Source organism: Arvicanthis niloticus, chromosome 7 (genome assembly GCF_011762505.2).
Source record: "Arvicanthis niloticus isolate mArvNil1 chromosome 7, mArvNil1.pat.X, whole genome shotgun sequence".
NCBI lineage: Eukaryota > Metazoa > Chordata > Mammalia > Rodentia > Muridae > Arvicanthis > Arvicanthis niloticus.
In genome coordinates, this window is record NC_047664.1 from 71,768,092 (window position 1) to 71,784,963 (window position 16,872).

The 16,872-nt window shown below is 33.2% G+C and overlaps 1 protein-coding gene across 1 annotated transcript in view; it reads right to left on the reverse strand.

The window, feature by feature from the left end:
• Window positions 1-16,872, reverse strand: part of Gabrg1 (gamma-aminobutyric acid type A receptor subunit gamma1) — a 69,977-nt gene that overhangs the window by 13,767 nt on the left and 39,338 nt on the right. The window contains exons 4-8 of the mRNA XM_034509509.2: window positions 9,830-10,050; window positions 8,099-8,181; window positions 6,413-6,550; window positions 6,136-6,288; window positions 3,718-3,929 (exon numbers count right to left, since the gene is read on the reverse strand). Coding sequence (XP_034365400.1) covers window positions 3,718-3,929; window positions 6,136-6,288; window positions 6,413-6,550; window positions 8,099-8,181; window positions 9,830-10,050 — 807 coding nt within the window. The remainder of the gene's footprint in view (window positions 1-3,717; window positions 3,930-6,135; window positions 6,289-6,412; window positions 6,551-8,098; window positions 8,182-9,829; window positions 10,051-16,872) is intronic.

The following is a 16,872-nucleotide window of genomic DNA, read 5'->3' on the forward strand; positions in this document are numbered from 1 at the left end:
CTTAAATAACTTTAGATTCTTATATAAAATAATGTTGTATGAAAGAATTTTGCAGTAATTGAATATAAATGGCTAGAACTTGTGTCTTTTTTCCTATATAGTGGTGTATTCTGAGTTTCTTTTCATTTAGACAAATGTTGGTTATGTGTGTGTGAGTGTGTGTGTGTGTGTGTGTGTGTGTCTTATACAGCTCAGCTTTTATTGTGTTCAGACATGCTCTTCTAACTCTAAACACTCTAAAACCTTTACCATGTAAAGATGTTGAATTAATTTTGTCAAAAGAATTTGAATGAACATAATAAAAAGATCACATGACTTCTGTCTTTGGGTTTATTATGAATAAATAGCACTTACAGATTTCACATGTTGAATAATATCTGCATCTCTAGAATGAAGCTATATTGGTATTGATGATTGGTCTTTAATGCAATCTTGGATTTTATTTGCCTGTATTATATATTATTTATGGAAGTATAACCTAGCTCAGCTACTCTGAAAACAGTATGCAGGTTTCTCCAAAAGCTAAAAAGAAATTTACATAGTGCTCCAAATATACTCAAAGAATTCTATAGATTACTATAAAGGTATTTGTACATTCATTCACGTTGAGTGCTGCTTTGTTCACAATAGATAGGAAATGGAATCAAACCAATTATTTGCTTCTGTATGTTTAACATATAGCATATGTGGAGACTAGGAAAATTGAAGAGGACTTTTAATGAGGAAGATGCATGTGGGAAAAGGGGAGTTGTAGAGTTCATACGAAATGAATGAGAAGAGGAATTCTTGGGACAGAAAAACTGAAGTAGGTAGTGACGTATCAGGATTAGAAATGGGAGGACCCATGGGGAAGCATGAAAGCATATTGGGAACCTATTATCTTGCAATTCAAGTGAAAATACAGTGAGAGAGGATAATAGAACACATATGATATGAGGTGACAGAGGGAGAATAACGGTTTAAGTGGAGATGGGGGATTGAGGTATGAAAAGTAATGAGCACCGTACCCTCATGGACTTGAATGTTTCTTCTCATTTGTTGAATTGTTAGGAAGGATTAGAAGATGTGGTCTTGTAGGAGAAAATGTGTCACTGAAAGTCAGCTTGAGGTTTCAAAAGCCATGTCAGGTGCTCTCTCTCTCTCTCTCTCTCTCTCTCTCTCTCTCTCTCACTGTTTCAATGCCATACCTGTCTAGTTTGTGCAGTGATGATCACAGACTAACCCTCTAAAACCCTAAGAAAGTCCCCAATGAAATGCTTTCTTTCATAAGAGTTGCTTTGATGACAGTACCTCTTCACAGAAATGGACCAGTAACTAAAACAATGTCTATGGAGATTAGCTAATTTAAGATATAATCTTTTAAAAGACAATTTGAACAGAAATACTGCACATTAATGAATACTACTACTACTAACAGAGATAGATTATTAAATGAAAACTTTAATTAAAGGAATGGATTACTTCCCTAAGGTTAGGAAGGCCTAAATACAAACTTAAACAATAGAATCTTTTGCCATTTCTTGTGTTTGTCATATAATTAGATTCTTTTGCTGGAGAAACCACTTCCTTGGTTAAGTTTCCAGAGAAATCAATCCTGAGCAGACCAGACACTCTACCTGCTGCCTGCTTTCATAGCACTACAAGGTGTTATACAGGCTGCTGCAGAAGAAAGGACATCAATGGTGTTGTCTAACTCTAGTCCCTGAATGCCCTAATACTGACCTGCTAGACAGGATGTGTTCATTGGTACAACAATGAAATTCTATTTCAAGGTTAACCAGCTGCTTTCTTGACAAGATTTGAAGCCAAGCCACTTCACAGAAGGGGTACTGAAAACATGATCAAAACTCATGGCTATGGAAGTCTTGGACTATAGAGGATAATTTTGGTGCTATTCTTCTAAATGGCCATGTTCTCAAACTGCTTTATAAGTACTTATATTTCTATTACATATACTTATGTTTGTCCTGGTCTCAACTTTTGTCAGAGGAGCTTTATATTTCAGTGTGTAACTCTTTAAAAGTATTGGGAATTACTGTAAGTGCCCAATAATTGAAAGAAGATCTACATCAATACCATCAATCCTACAAAACTTCAGTGAACTTTTAGGATACAGAGACAAAAAGAATTGTAAGAAAAAGCATGTGGTGAAATGTTGTCTTCTGGAAATGGCTTTTTTACACAAGAATTAGCAGCATCTATGATTGCATACATAGGATCAATCCAGTTAAAAAATGTAGCTAGAAGCAGGTTGTGGCTTCCATAACCACTACTCAGATGAGGAACTATTGAGTGTTTGTAGTTGCTTGAAGAAAAAGCATCATTTACTTCAGAATTATGACCATTGGAAGGTTATCCAGAACCTACAGCATGCTCTCACGTATGTGTATATATAATCAGGACAGATAAGACTAAGTACTTAAAAATAAATAGTTATAAAACAACATGAAGTTGGGATCAAAATTTGCTGCAACAGTCTTGTGGGGGGGCAGAGATTGAGTAAGGGCAGTGAAGTATAGTAATATCAAAAATGGACTCTGTATAAAATATATGTTTTAAAAAGTCATTTTATAAAGAATATCCAGTAGAGAAAACTATAAAATAGATTTGCCAACTGGGAAGTTGCAGGTAATCTGGTGCTATCTTAATTTTTATCATAGATTCTCAAACATCCTGTTTATATAACAAGATAAACCCATAGATGTTTAGAAAAGCATCTCTAACTAAAATGGGGTACTGTTAAGGTATCCACATTGGTGAAAGAGAAGTATGATTTACTCAGACATAACTAGCAGCTGCCTAATTGAATGCCTGTTAAGAGACCTTATCTCCTAGACATGACAAGTAAACAACATATGAATTCTCAGCAGCCTACTCAGCAGCTCAAAAGGAGAGAATTTATGGTGGTTCTATAAACATACTCTCCTACCAGTGGCTGAAGTGGTCATAGGCTTGAGAACAAAATATGCTGCTACCAGGTTCCTAATCCAGTATAATTTCTAACCATTTTCAAAATAACTATCATATCCACAGATAAGTGTAGCCATCACTGCTCATCAAAGAAGCTTCATTTCATAAGAGATAGAGACAAGTATATGGTCTATACACAACTAGTGAACATGCAGAGAATTATTGACTGTGGGATGATCAATCTCAAGAAATACATCTTCAGTACAATTCCAAACCCTGATGCTAAGTGAAAATCATAGAAGAGGGAGTGGAAAACTGTAATAGACAGTGCCTGAGGATGCCTGTTAAGAGACCTTATCTCCTAGACACGACAAGTAAACACACATATGAATTCTCAGCAGCCTACTTGCCTGAACAAAACCATCATGACAACACCAGTTGCAGGCAGGAGAAATTATAGGTCTTACTCCTAGATGGATTGCTACAGGGGATTAGTTGTTGCTGAGAAATGGAGAACCAGTTGTTCCCAGGAGCAGACTCCCATAAAATGTGTCCAATCCCAAGTAAGCAACCCTGGACAAATTCACATACGAGTAATGGTAAATGGACGCAGAGTGCCGTATGCACATCTGCACACATATTACATACAAGTATGTTTGTGCATGTAACAAGAATAGTTGAAGGAAAAGATTATGACCTAGGAAAGTAGCAAAGAACAGAAAAAAAATAAGAGGGACATTTATTCAATGCTCCATCCTGTGTGAAGTTATCACCATATCAATAATAAAAACTAAAAATAACACATACTGAAGTCTTGTTTTTCAGCTTCCTGTCTCTGGTGGTTTTTCCTTTATTGTTGCTAGTAAAATAATGCAAGGTTCCATACTCCATGAGTGCTGCAAACACAAAAATGAAGCACACAGAGACAAAGAGATCCATTGCCGTCACATAAGAAACCTTAGGTAAAGATTTTCTAGCAATTGTACTGAGGGTTGTCATAGTCAAAACCGTAGTGATACCTGTGAATAAAGGGGGAAAATAGATGATTAAAAGTACTTTAACAGAGCATTTGTATTCTTTTGTCTAATTTGACAATATTGTCAGCTGAAATAAACAAAAGAAACAAACGGATATGATTGCCAGAAAGAATTACTAGTAACCATGGCTACATTACATTCACTGTGTTCTTTGTGTAGAAAATTTTAATGATTTAAATTGCCATGGATTGCAGGTTGGTTTCTAATATTCAGTCTTCTCTTCCTCCATAGTTTTAAAAAAATAACCTTTTTTAGTTGATAGGTGGTTTCTGAAAAACGTTTTCATTGTCTACTTTCTCTGCTGCAGAGTGTGATCACAGAATAAGATCTAAGCCAGAAATCAATGCCTAGAAGAAGCCATTGCTGGAGATGCCCTACTTTTTTCTGTGTTCTTAGGTTTGCTGTGATACAAAAAATCCAGAAGCCAGCATAGCCACCTTAAACTATTAGAAGACTCCAGAAATCCACCCACAACAAACCCAATGCTCCTGAATCCTTCTTGCACCACATTATATGCACCACAATGAACCGCAACTTCTGCACTTGTACAATAAAAAACAAGTACTTTTCACCTTACTTCAAATAAGAGTTATTGGAGGGCTTTTTTAAAATTTTGTTTTGCCTTACCCAGTGAAAATAACATAAACTAATATATTAACAAAACGTTTTTTAATATGATAACTTGGATTTACTATTTAAAATTCCAAATTTAGGATATATCCAGAGTTACATAAATTTTATATTTCAAAGACACAATGAATTTTTGTTTCCAAGATTTTAGTATGTGTAATTGTAATACATATCGGAGCCAAGCCCATCGGTCGGTCTTTGGACTCATTTACCTCTCTTTTTTATACATATCAGTCTTCTCTCCTCTGTTAGTCTTGGGACAAATAAATGAGAGGAAAAACCTCCATATTCTTTGTGCCTAAAGCAGTCGTTCTCATTCATCTATTAACATACTTATCTAAGCACTCTTGTGTATGCCTGATTTGTTTGTATGTTTGTATTTACACCACATAGTTATAATTTTATTATCATACAAATCTTTCCAAGAGTCGTAAAACAGTGTCTTAATTGCTTTTTCTTATACCTTTACATTAGTGTCATCAAACATACCCAGTTAACTAAGTTATAATTTTATTATCATACAAATCTTTCCACAAGTAATAAAACTTATGGACCATAGGACCATAAAATATTTTTACTAATTAATATAAAGAAATGTAGATATGTAGATATGTAGATATGTAGATATGTAGATTTTTTTTCACTTATTTTGTCTGCACCATGGATAAGACACCGTAGTTTTTTTCTGATACTTGAATCTTCAGTTCTATTGCTAACATATTTATGTGATTTGCATTTTACTATGTTTATTAGATGAACTTATTTAACTACTCTCATAGAAATTACAGGAAAACCTATTTACCACAGAAAATAAAACCAACTTAACTTTGTATTTTGGATTCCATTATAATTGTACTGAGATCCAATCTTCATGCTGTAAATGAATCAATTGATTAATAAGTTTTCCTTGTACATCACTACAAGGATAATAAATTGTCTCTCTCATAAGCATATATAAAATACATCATTTACTTTTTTATACAGCATGTTCACTACAGAACACTCTTACAGGAAGAAAATAATTTATTTTTTTAAGTATGAATAGAAAGTACTCTTTTAATTATTGTGCAGGAAACTAAGAGTAACAAATTAATCAGTGTTTTTTATAGTACAGAAGCCAGGAAGCTTCATGCTCCTTCCAGATATCTGTCTCTTGGAATAGCTGAGTATTGATTTGTGATTCCAGGATTCACCATTAAATCAAAGCTGTGGGTTTTTTTTGACTCTGCTAAAACAAACAAAATTTTATTATAAAGCAATTAAAATACTGATTAAATGAAATTTAGACATTTTCCTTCTCTCTTTTTCATGTGTTAATTCTCATACATTTTAAAGTTCTGTTTATAGGAAAAAATATGAGTTTTCTAATTCAAAGTTCTTTCTATGTGATTTTCTGTTTTGTTTTGTTTTTCTTTAAAGTCCTTTCAACTTGGTATAATACTAAACTTTTCTATTTATTTTTACCTCATTGTAGTCTAAAAGATATTTCTAATATATGCATCAATAAAGTTTTATTTATTAATTTTTAAGTTTTTATGATGTAGTAACATAGCCTTACCCAGGGATGTTCTAGCAGGTACTGCGTCTTTATTGATCCAAAAAGACACCCAGGAAAGAACCACTGTTAGAATGCAAGGAATGTATGTCTGAATCGTGAAATAGCCCATTCGTCTGCTCAGGTCAAAAAAAATAGTCATGATAATATAATCTCCTATAAAAAACAGATACGTTTTAAAGTGAGTAAAACATATAAAATGTAGATTTTATTTTTTAAACTTTAATAACAATGACTATGACCGCCAGTATTATTCATTTGACTTCAATTTCCTCCTTACCTGAGATTGTGTGAGAGATTTCAGTTGAATTTCGTAACCCTACAAATGCAAACTGATATAATCTCCAGTACTTAGGATCAGCTACTTCCACAGAGGGCTTTTTCCACTTGTACTCAATTTCATTTTTAGGGTATCCATCTGGAGAGAAAATTGTTATAAAATATATGTAGTGTAGCAAAATTCAAACAAGTTACCATTGCAATAGCAACACCATCCAAACCATGGCTTTTGGAAAGTCTTCTTTCATTCAGTGTTACAAGGTTTGTCAAATACAGAAAGTGCTACTTGAAATGCCTGTCTGTCTGTCTGTCTGTGTGCGTGTGTGTATGTTTGTGTGTGTGTGTGCGTGCTTTAAAGAATTATATAACAGTTATGATGATTACAGGTATTATATAACAGTTATGATGATTACAGGTATGATTTGGTTTCTTTCAGCATCATTAGTTTCAGAATGATGGGGCCTTGTTTTTGGTCCTTATTCATGCATTTCAGTTTTCCTCAGACATCATTGGTCTGAAACTTGAAAAGCATCTCAGAATATCATGTGCTGGAATTATACTTTGCCACCACCATGGTGTGGTAATTTCTATTTTCTACTAGACATTATTCCTGAAATATTATCAAACCAACATATGAAATCAACATGTTTTAAAAATATCCACAAATCTAAGTTGATTGCAAGTCTACCTTTCTTGTTACAAATTCTTATATAAATTTTTGTGACTAAAGTGTTTTCCTATTTGAAATCATTTATAACTTTTGAACATATTTTAGGAAGAAGAAATTTTTAATTGTTTCAACACAGGAGTTGGTATGCATATTACATAATCAGTACACACTAATCACTGTAGAGATTTTCAAGTAAATACATTATTTTTCAGGATATTCTGTCATTAAATTAATAATTGAGTCATCTTTGAAAACTTGTCTTAAGAGTGTTTACTCTTTCAATTTCATCATTTGTCACTCTCTTATTGTATTGTGTGTTGTTTGCTCTTATTCATTACAGGTACAGAAAGTACACAGTATATTTATAATGTATCATGGGCACTGATAAACACAGAATTATGACATTTACTGATACATTTAGACTATAATAGAATCTGCTGTAAATTGTTGTAAAATATGAGAAGTGAAAATTTGAATTTCCCTCCTGGACTTGTGTGATCAACCTGAAGAATTCTGATTATAACTAATGAGTTTTTGTGTCATTGACACCAAATTGTCCATACAAGATATAGTATTCCCATGTAATTCCAATCAAAGCCAAATTAAGATCATACCCAGATTTTAGAATTAAAATTTTAAAAGGAAACAATGACTGTCATACCATCAATATTTACCTATTAAGTATATCTTGTCTGGAAATTGAATTTTATCTCCCTGAGATAAAGTTTGAAAAACAAAGAACTGAGATCTGAGCTGATTAGTATAGAATTATATTGTGGTTTGGTAAACTTAATATATTTCAGAAAATTAATACTGAATTCAAAAGGATTTGAGAGGTAAATGAGAGACAAAGTTGGGTAAAACTTAGGAGTGGCTACCTCACAGTCCAGTAGGGAGTGGCCAAGACTTTTAACAAAAATCATCAATTATTTCTAATACTAGCTTTTATTTTATTTTGTATATTAATAAAGTATATTGAAGCTAAAGTTTGTAGAATTATCAATTATTTTTACTTACAGCTTGAAAATTCCAGTGGACAGGAATGTTCATCCATAGGAAAATTATGAAGTTGAAGGTAGCATTCTGCATTAATTGTCAATCTATTTAATTGGAAAAAGGTATTACATAAAAGCAAATACTTTAAGTCATCAAAAACCCATTTGTGTTTTAAAACAGCATTTGGACCTCCTGTAATGGACTATGGTAGAATAGAATACTAAGCTTAACTTAAAGTTTAATGATAAATATTACATCATTCACTATTGAGTATGAAATTCAAACATTTTTTCTTAAGCCAACTAAGTAGCTATTCTACTACTCTATATGTTTCAATCTCTACATTCACATTAAAATACCTTCTGGAACTTCATGAACACATGTATGTGAATATATATTTATAGGAATATGAAAGTAATACATTATACAAGGCTATGTATGAATTTTTTTCTAATTTTTTTTGTGAAAATCTTCAAAGACAACACCAAGGAACATGGAAAAGTGAAAATCTTCTTGAAACCTCAGTGAACTTCAGGCAACTGAGGAACACTGGGAGCAAGAGAGGTGGTCTTCCCAAGGAAGAACATAACCATTGTCTGTCCAGGGGACTTCTCAAGGAAGATTGTACCTACTGGCTGTCCAGGGACAAAGGGTCAGCCTTGAGAAGACACATATATGGACTATATGGACTAAGCAAGTCATACTTAAAAATATATATTTACATGCATATACACATTCACACATGTATACACATACATATATATGTAATGCATGTAATGACAATTATTAATAAAAGAAATAAATTTGAAGAAAAGTAAGGAAGAATATATGGGAGGATTTAGAGGGAGCACATGGAAGAGAGAAATGTAACTATATTATAATCTCAAAACTAAAATTAAAACAGTAAAATTAAAAAAAACTTTTTTTAATAAGCATATATGTTAATGGGAATCTATTGATTAGTTTTGTACATACACATCAATCATTTCATGGTCATGTTTTACTACAGTGCTAAAAATCAGAGTAATATTAAATTCTAAGGAGAAAAATGCCAGTATTTTCCATTACACTTTCAGCAATATAAGCCAAGCTAGAATGATGACTCAGTAGGTAAGCACATTCACTGATCTTGCAGAGCATCTATTTGGATTCCCAGTATCCACATAATGGCTCATAACCCTCTATAAATATAGTTCCAGGAGATCCAAATGCTTCTTTTGGCTTCTGCCAGGCATGAATTTGGTAAATATGTAAGCAAGGCTGGGCAGTATTGAGGTACACCATCAGTCCCAGCAGTGAGGAGACAAATCCAATGTACATCAGATTTTCTTGAGTTCCTGAAGAAAGTGTCAGGAATTGAAAAGTAAATCCAAAAGTAAAAGTCTCCATGAGTTCAGCCTGATCTACTTCATGAGATCTAGGGCAGCAAAGGCTATACAAAGAAACCCTGCTTCAGTGAAATACAAACAGAAATAATATACATATAAAATAAAAAGAACTTAAATCAACATCAAATAAATAAATGAATGCTAAAATACTAGCTGAAATCTTTTCTGTTTCCAAGTAGAAACTCCAAGGACTTTCCACAGACCTTTCACATAAAAGCAACTCTACTTATAAAAACGTATCACTCCAACAGTTCCTCATTTTAGATTTTAGCAAATAAAAGGAGACCCTGTGTCCTGCTTGGCTGGTATAAAGAAGGCCTGTTTGGTAGCTGACAAAGTAACAGGAAGTTACAAACAATATTACCGTAGAGTATAGAGAACCCTTCCATCACTCCAAATCCGCAGTAGGCGATTAGGCGTGGTTATCCAATGTGCATCAGATTTTCTTGAGTTCCTGAAGAAAGTGTCAGGAATCCAAATTTTTCCCACCATATTGCTGTTAAGCATAAGCACTTTCATGGTGCTATTGAACTTTAAACGGCTGTCAAACCAGGTTTGGGCAAAAATTATGTCTATTGTGTACTCCTATAAGATTAAGAAATAATAGTATATTAATAATGTTATCATTTTAGATGTTTTCCTAAGAAATTTGCATTTTATAGTACAAATTTCCTATAAATGAGTAGCACTTAGATTCTGTCTCTTTGAAGAAATAATTCCCGTATTTTAAACTTCCCTTAAAATGATTTCAAGTGACTCACATAAAGTGAAATCCAGTAATTTCATATTTCTTCTGTGGTATTAATCTTTTGTGATTTTTTTCAGTTCCATAGTCTTCAGTTTTAGCATTTAATAATTATTGTTAACAATATTAAGATTGGTTATATATGCATTCTATAAACATGTCCAACATCAAGAAGGGCAAATATCCACTAATTTATCAAAAGTCACTCATAATATCTTTAGTTTAAAATTTGATTCTCATTGAGTTCAATAGTGTTAAATGCCTTATTGACTACTAAGCAATTATAACATCTGAAACACCACATCAATGGTTCTGTATGCTATCCTGTTCTCAGAACTTTCCAACATCTTGTGAAATATATATTATAATAATTTTTTTCTCAAAAGCTCAAATGATGAAAGGCAAAGAACGTTTCCCCATGTCAGGGTTAATAATTTCCAATGGTCATTTACAAGGTTGAATATTAAATTCCTATTAGAGTTCTAGTGAGATGTAGGTTGCAACACTCTGCTGACAGAAAATAACTACCAAGAGAAAGAAGTGTGGCTATAAATCACAAATATCAGATCAGATATCACCCACTTTTGTAACCTGAAAAAGTGCCTATTATCTTTTGGGGGGATATTTTATTTATTTACATTTCAGATGTCATCCCCTTTCTCCATTTCTCCTCCCTAGAACCCACTCTATCTCATCCCCTCTCCTCCTTTTTGCTTTTATACCATTTTAATTACATGCAAATATTAAGGTCAGTTCTAGGTTGTGGGACTAGCAATACAATAGATGCAAATAGCCAAGGAATAAGCAAGAAAATAATCACAAATAGTGGAAGAACAAGCAAGGCAATAAACAAAGTTCTGGGAATACTCCTGTGATCACTGTTTCTAAGGGCTCATCAGTATGACCAGAGTATCTGAGCCACCTTCCCTGTCCTATCCCAAAGTCATTTTCATGTCTGAAACCTACTTCCTTGTTCTAACCTAAAATTTAGATTGCTGTCTGAAAAGCCAATATTTAGATTTCTGCCTGAAATTACTTCTTTGTTCTAGCCTAAGATTTACCCATCTTATGAGTGTTAATTTTTTTATATAAAATTAAGGAGAGAACAGTAATAAATGATAGAGGAAAGGAACTATAAATATATGTTTCTGTGTGGACATTGGCTTGTATGTTTGCAAAACGTTGATATTAAATGAGAAAGTAAAAGCAGCTTAATAATAGGAAGTATCTTGCTGGCTAGTAGAAAGGAAGATTCAGTCCTCATTCTTGATGTGAAATTTGCAGTTGGTCAATTTGCCTGAAAGAAAGTATTTATCATAGGAAATGAAAGCATAGCAGGGCAGTGGTGGCACATGCTGCCTTTAATCCCAGCACTTGGGAGGTAGAAGCAGGCAGATTTCTGAGTTCGAGGCCAGCCTGGTCGTCTACAGAGTGAGTTCTAGAACAGTCAGGGCTACACAGAGAAACCCTGTCTTGAAACACAAAAAAAAGAAAAGAAAGAAAGAAAGGAAGGAAGGAAGGAAGGAAGAAAGAAAGAAAGAAAGAAAGAAAGAAAGAAAGAACGAAAGAAAGAAAGAAAGAAAAGAAATGAATGGAAGCATGACTGTGAGCTTGGTTAATGAATGTTTAATATCTATTTTTATGCCAGAGAGACTAATGACTAAACAGTCAGGGACTCAGCTTATCAATAGGGAAGTTGGATAAAATCCTAGATTGCAGGAAGAGTTTTTATCATTTGGTTACTGGAATATGGAGATAAATTAAGAGGGTAAACTTCATTTTATCACAAACATATGATAGAGATTCTTAATCATCTTACTGAATATTATCAGTGGTGTGCTACATAATCTCAGCAGTTTTAGCAAGTCAAATCTACTAAATTCCCTAGCACTGGACGGACTGATCCTCGAATCATGTAAAAATTATTATTATCATTAAAATAAATAAAAGGTTATTATATTTAATCCTTTTCTCTCTTCCTGGTCAGGGCAAATGTCCCTAATAAATATTTAATATTGATGAAATTTAGCTATATTTCCTCTTCATTTACTCAAATGATTAACTCTTTGATGCCCAATACTAACTTTGCCAATGATAAAATGTTGGGTTGTAACAGTAAATATAAACAGAGCAAAAGCTCTGTACACCCCAGTGAGAGAATATGGCTAATATTATTTAGCAGAGTCAAGTTATACATTCATGTATTCACCTGTACTTATTTACTGGAACAAAATTAAATCAGACCACTTGAAGGGACCCAGCAAAACTGAGGCTGCAGCAATTTTATTAAAAGCAATCAAGTTTTTAATAGCTTTATCAGAAATGGAATACAAAGGCAATTGCCAGGATTAATACAGTTGTAATTGCCAGGATATATGAAGTTTGTAAGTTACATTGGATACAGAAGATTAATATCTATGACCAATTGTCCTATCGAGCTTCTATGCCTCCTCAACAACTAAAGAAACATAAAAAAAAAAAAAAAAAAAAAAAAAAAAAGCAGCCTGAACGTTTCACTACCTGAGGTAGTGCATAGGTATCTCCTCAGAACTGAAAGGCACATTGTGCCCCAGGAACCATGGACTCTACCCTGGAAAACCTACAAGGAATATCTCTCAAGGCAGCTTACCCGGGCCTACTCCACTTTCCCCTACACATTTGGATGGGCAACTACAGCAGATAATTCATATTTAACCAAGTATAAAATGTGTCTAGTATGAAGAGCATCATGATTCTTAGGCATACTTAAATTTCAGATTCCAAAGATATCATCAAAGGTGGCGCTTGAGAATGATTTCCCCACTAACGGAAATGTTGAAATAACACAAATGGCATTCAGCAACTTCAAGGGATGTATTAACCCAGGGTTCTCCACCTGCACAGCCTTATGCTCAGAATGGAGCTTCATTTCATTATACATAATTCTAAACGTGTTCATCACTGTTGAATGGGTTCTGGCTTTGAAGAGATCAAATTTCCCTAAATAGAAAATATTAAAGAAAAGGGAAATGTTTCTACTCAAAATTAATCTGTGGTCAAAAGAAAGAGATGCAGAGAGTATTACTCGATAACTTGTCGTGCACAAAGCCTCGCAGGTGCTGTACTCCCAAGCACTTTTGAACTGCTAATCCTTAATAAATGTCTTACTGAGATAAGAAGGTTATTGAAGTCTGTGCCATTTTATATGTAATCAAAAAATCCACTTTTGTTTACACAGTCATATTAGAGTAATTTTCAGAAAATGATCAAACTATGTTCTTGTACTTTATGTTCCTATTTAAAGGTTATAATCATCTGCATAAAAATAAGGAAAAAAAGAATCTGAAATGGAGTTTCTATTGACTCAGAACAAGTAAAATAGCTTCTAGCAGAAACATTTTAGATAAGGAACAGTACATTTAATACTTCAGATCTGCCATGCCTTGTAAACTTAACTGTCTCCTCGAAATTTAATCCACAAAATGAATAACTGACAAAAATGTGCTACTCTGCTTTATAAGGTAGCAAAGCAGAATCATAAGTGGGTATTAGTACAGAAACCAAAGCTGTATATTGTAGCTACCTTTTGGATAACTATTGCAGATGGAGGGGATGTTTGTTTTTTGTCTGATCTTAGAATGAAAAAAAAATCTTCATATAAAATGCATAATCTTCCTAGCTATTAACATAGAGTTATAACTTTATTGTGCTGTTTGATTGATCCTGATCTTATCTGTCCACCTTCAGATTAATATTTTCTTAAACTACCTAATCATCTGTAAACTAAAATAAAGAATCAGACAGGGAGAGAGATGAATATTGAATCCATATTATAGGAGTATTAGTGGTAACACTTCACAGATACCAATTGTATTTCACTTAATTATCCTAAAACAGAAGACCCGAGATTATCACAATAAGTAAAAAAAATTGATGGTTTGTTTTATCTAAAAATTTTCAGTGAGAAGATGGAGGTCATAAAACTATAAAATGAGATAAATTCAAGAAATTCCCATGAGTCCTGGATTCAGTTGTGAACCTTTCTGCTCTGGCATTGTTTCTGTGAATGTAGTTTGCAAATATCACAGAGTATCACAAATATTACTTTGTTAACTCATTCAACAAACAACTTTTCATGGTTTACTTACTCTGTTATTTCTATTTGTTTGATATGAATATCTGGTTAATAAACACTTAAACATCAACAGAGTTTGGAATAAGTATAGCTAAATGGTAAAAACTGGTAGAAATTATTTTTAGCTGGAAGTAATTTACAAAGACTTAGTGATATAGGTACATATGGTCAGGATTTTGGAAGGTGCAAAGCACCTCGATTAATAAATTGGTAATAAATTTAGAGTAATACTCTCAATTTCTGCATATATTAAAATGGTTAAAGAATGCATACCTAACATAATAAAGGATTGAATTTTGTGTGTATGTCTAAGATGCTGGGTTTTTTTTGTTTTTGTTTGTTAGTTTTTTAAAACATACATGATATTTTACATGTGTAAGCTTTTGTCCATTTAATATCAAATTCTTAATTTTTCTGAGCTATAAATATAGCTCTAAATCCATTTAATACTACAATTGGAGCTAAGAACCTAAAATTCTACTAATAATTCATTCGGTTTTTTGGTATAATGCTTAACCATAATTTTACCATCAGGTGTAAGTTTCATAATAATCTGAGTATAATTTTAAAGAGTAAAACATCCAAATTAGTAGGACCACAGCCAGACTCTTGCCATAGTATAGAAAAGAAGAACTTCCCTAGCCTTAGGGAGACTTGGGCACAACAAAGGGGCTAGTAGTAGCTCTCATGTCTAACCATTTAGCACCCAGATCTGTCTCCATGAGTTTTTGCTGATCAGTTTTTGCAGAGAAAGAACAGACACTTCAGATGGATAGGTGAAAGAGAGAGTAGACAGGCCTTTTATATAGAATTGGCACATGAACCTGGGAAGTATGACTAAGTCTAAAATCTGCAGAGCAGACAAGCAACTAAAGAACAGGGGATGCTGATGCTCCGCGCTCAGACTTAGCATTCTGAAGGCCAAGTTGCCTTTTGAGGAACTGAGTTTGTTCTCTTAAGTTTTCATGTGACTTAGGGAGGCTGACCCCCATTATAGAAGCTAGTTTGCTTTCTTAAAAAACTGTTCTAATATGTTAATGCTAGTAACATTAAAAAGTGAAACCTTTAAAAACTGGTTTGCAATTGTATTTTGGACAAATAACTGGTAATCTTACCCGAGAAAAAAATAACATAGAAATTATTCTTCAGGGTGCTATCACACTGTGAATAGCTATTCTTTGGCTTTGGAAAGAAAGCTATCTAAATAAAAATATCCACTTCTCTGTTTCTAGACAAGGGAAATGAATCTTTTTGGTGGGAGGAAGAGTTTTATGTTATGTTTTCTAATAATGTTTACATTTGTTTTTGTGTTGTCTCATCTCATTTTTAATTCTGCTTTGTTTCATATTTCTCAATTGAATGGAAAAAATAGACTAAAACTTTACATTTATAGGTTCATGATTGTATTTTCACTGCATGCTGAGTTTCACCTAAATGATCATCAATTCAAGAAAGAAATAACTAACCCTGAAGACTTGTAGTATTCAAAGAAATCCCCAGAAAATGAGATCTGGAAAACCATTAGGAATCAGATTTGAGTGTGTGAAGCATCATTTGTAAGATACAAGTGTGTTCATATACACATTTAAATATTTCACAGCACAGATGACTAAATATAATTTTCCAAGAGCATTCTCATTTCCTTTTAGAATCTATAAGTTTTTTTAAATAAAAATTATTCTACATTTTCAAGCTCAGTCTTTTCATGCTCTCCTGACTTTTTTTTGCCCTAATTGTGATGCAAGGAAGTATCTTTATAAAAGCCCACAACAGTGAGGAAAAATTGATCACAACTGTGCCAACTGTAACTTTGCTATGACAACAGCTAGCTCTGTCCTGTTTTATTTCTTTCTGCCTGTTTTCTTCTCTCCTTTCTTCCCATCTCATTTCCTCCCTCTCTCCCTCCCTTCTTCACTTCTTTCCATCTTTCATTTCTTCTTTCCTCTCTCCTTCCCACAGTTTCTCTCTCCCTAGCAGAGTTACTATTGATTGCATTAGGCTAAATTACCAGTCACACATTCATTTTGCAATATAGGAAAACACTACTCTTATCAACTTTTCTTTTTATAACAAACAGCACTGGCATTAAACTTACATAGACTCATACATTGATCTTGATATCATTTACTTTTCTTTTTCTGAAAAATAACTACTTGCTAAAAGAGTAAAATAAATAAATAATAGAATAATAAAATAACCTAAATTATCTACTTTCTAAAAACTGTGGCAGCTTTCTTTATAATTTCTCTTTTGCATCCCTCACAGAAAAAGCCTCTATATTACAAACTGAGAAGTGATTGCAGAAATTTTCATCAGCTAAGCAACAATAAATATAACAAACCCTAATTAAATAAATATTTTGAACCAGTGTGATGGCTCATCAGGTATAAGTCCTTCCTGTGTATAGCCTGAGTGTGAGCCTCAAAATCCAAGTCATAGATGGAAAAAGGGAACTATTTCCACAGACTTGACCTCTGATCTCCACTTGCATGCCATGGTGCATGTACACTCATACACAAACACCATGAATTCAAATACTTCAGGAATA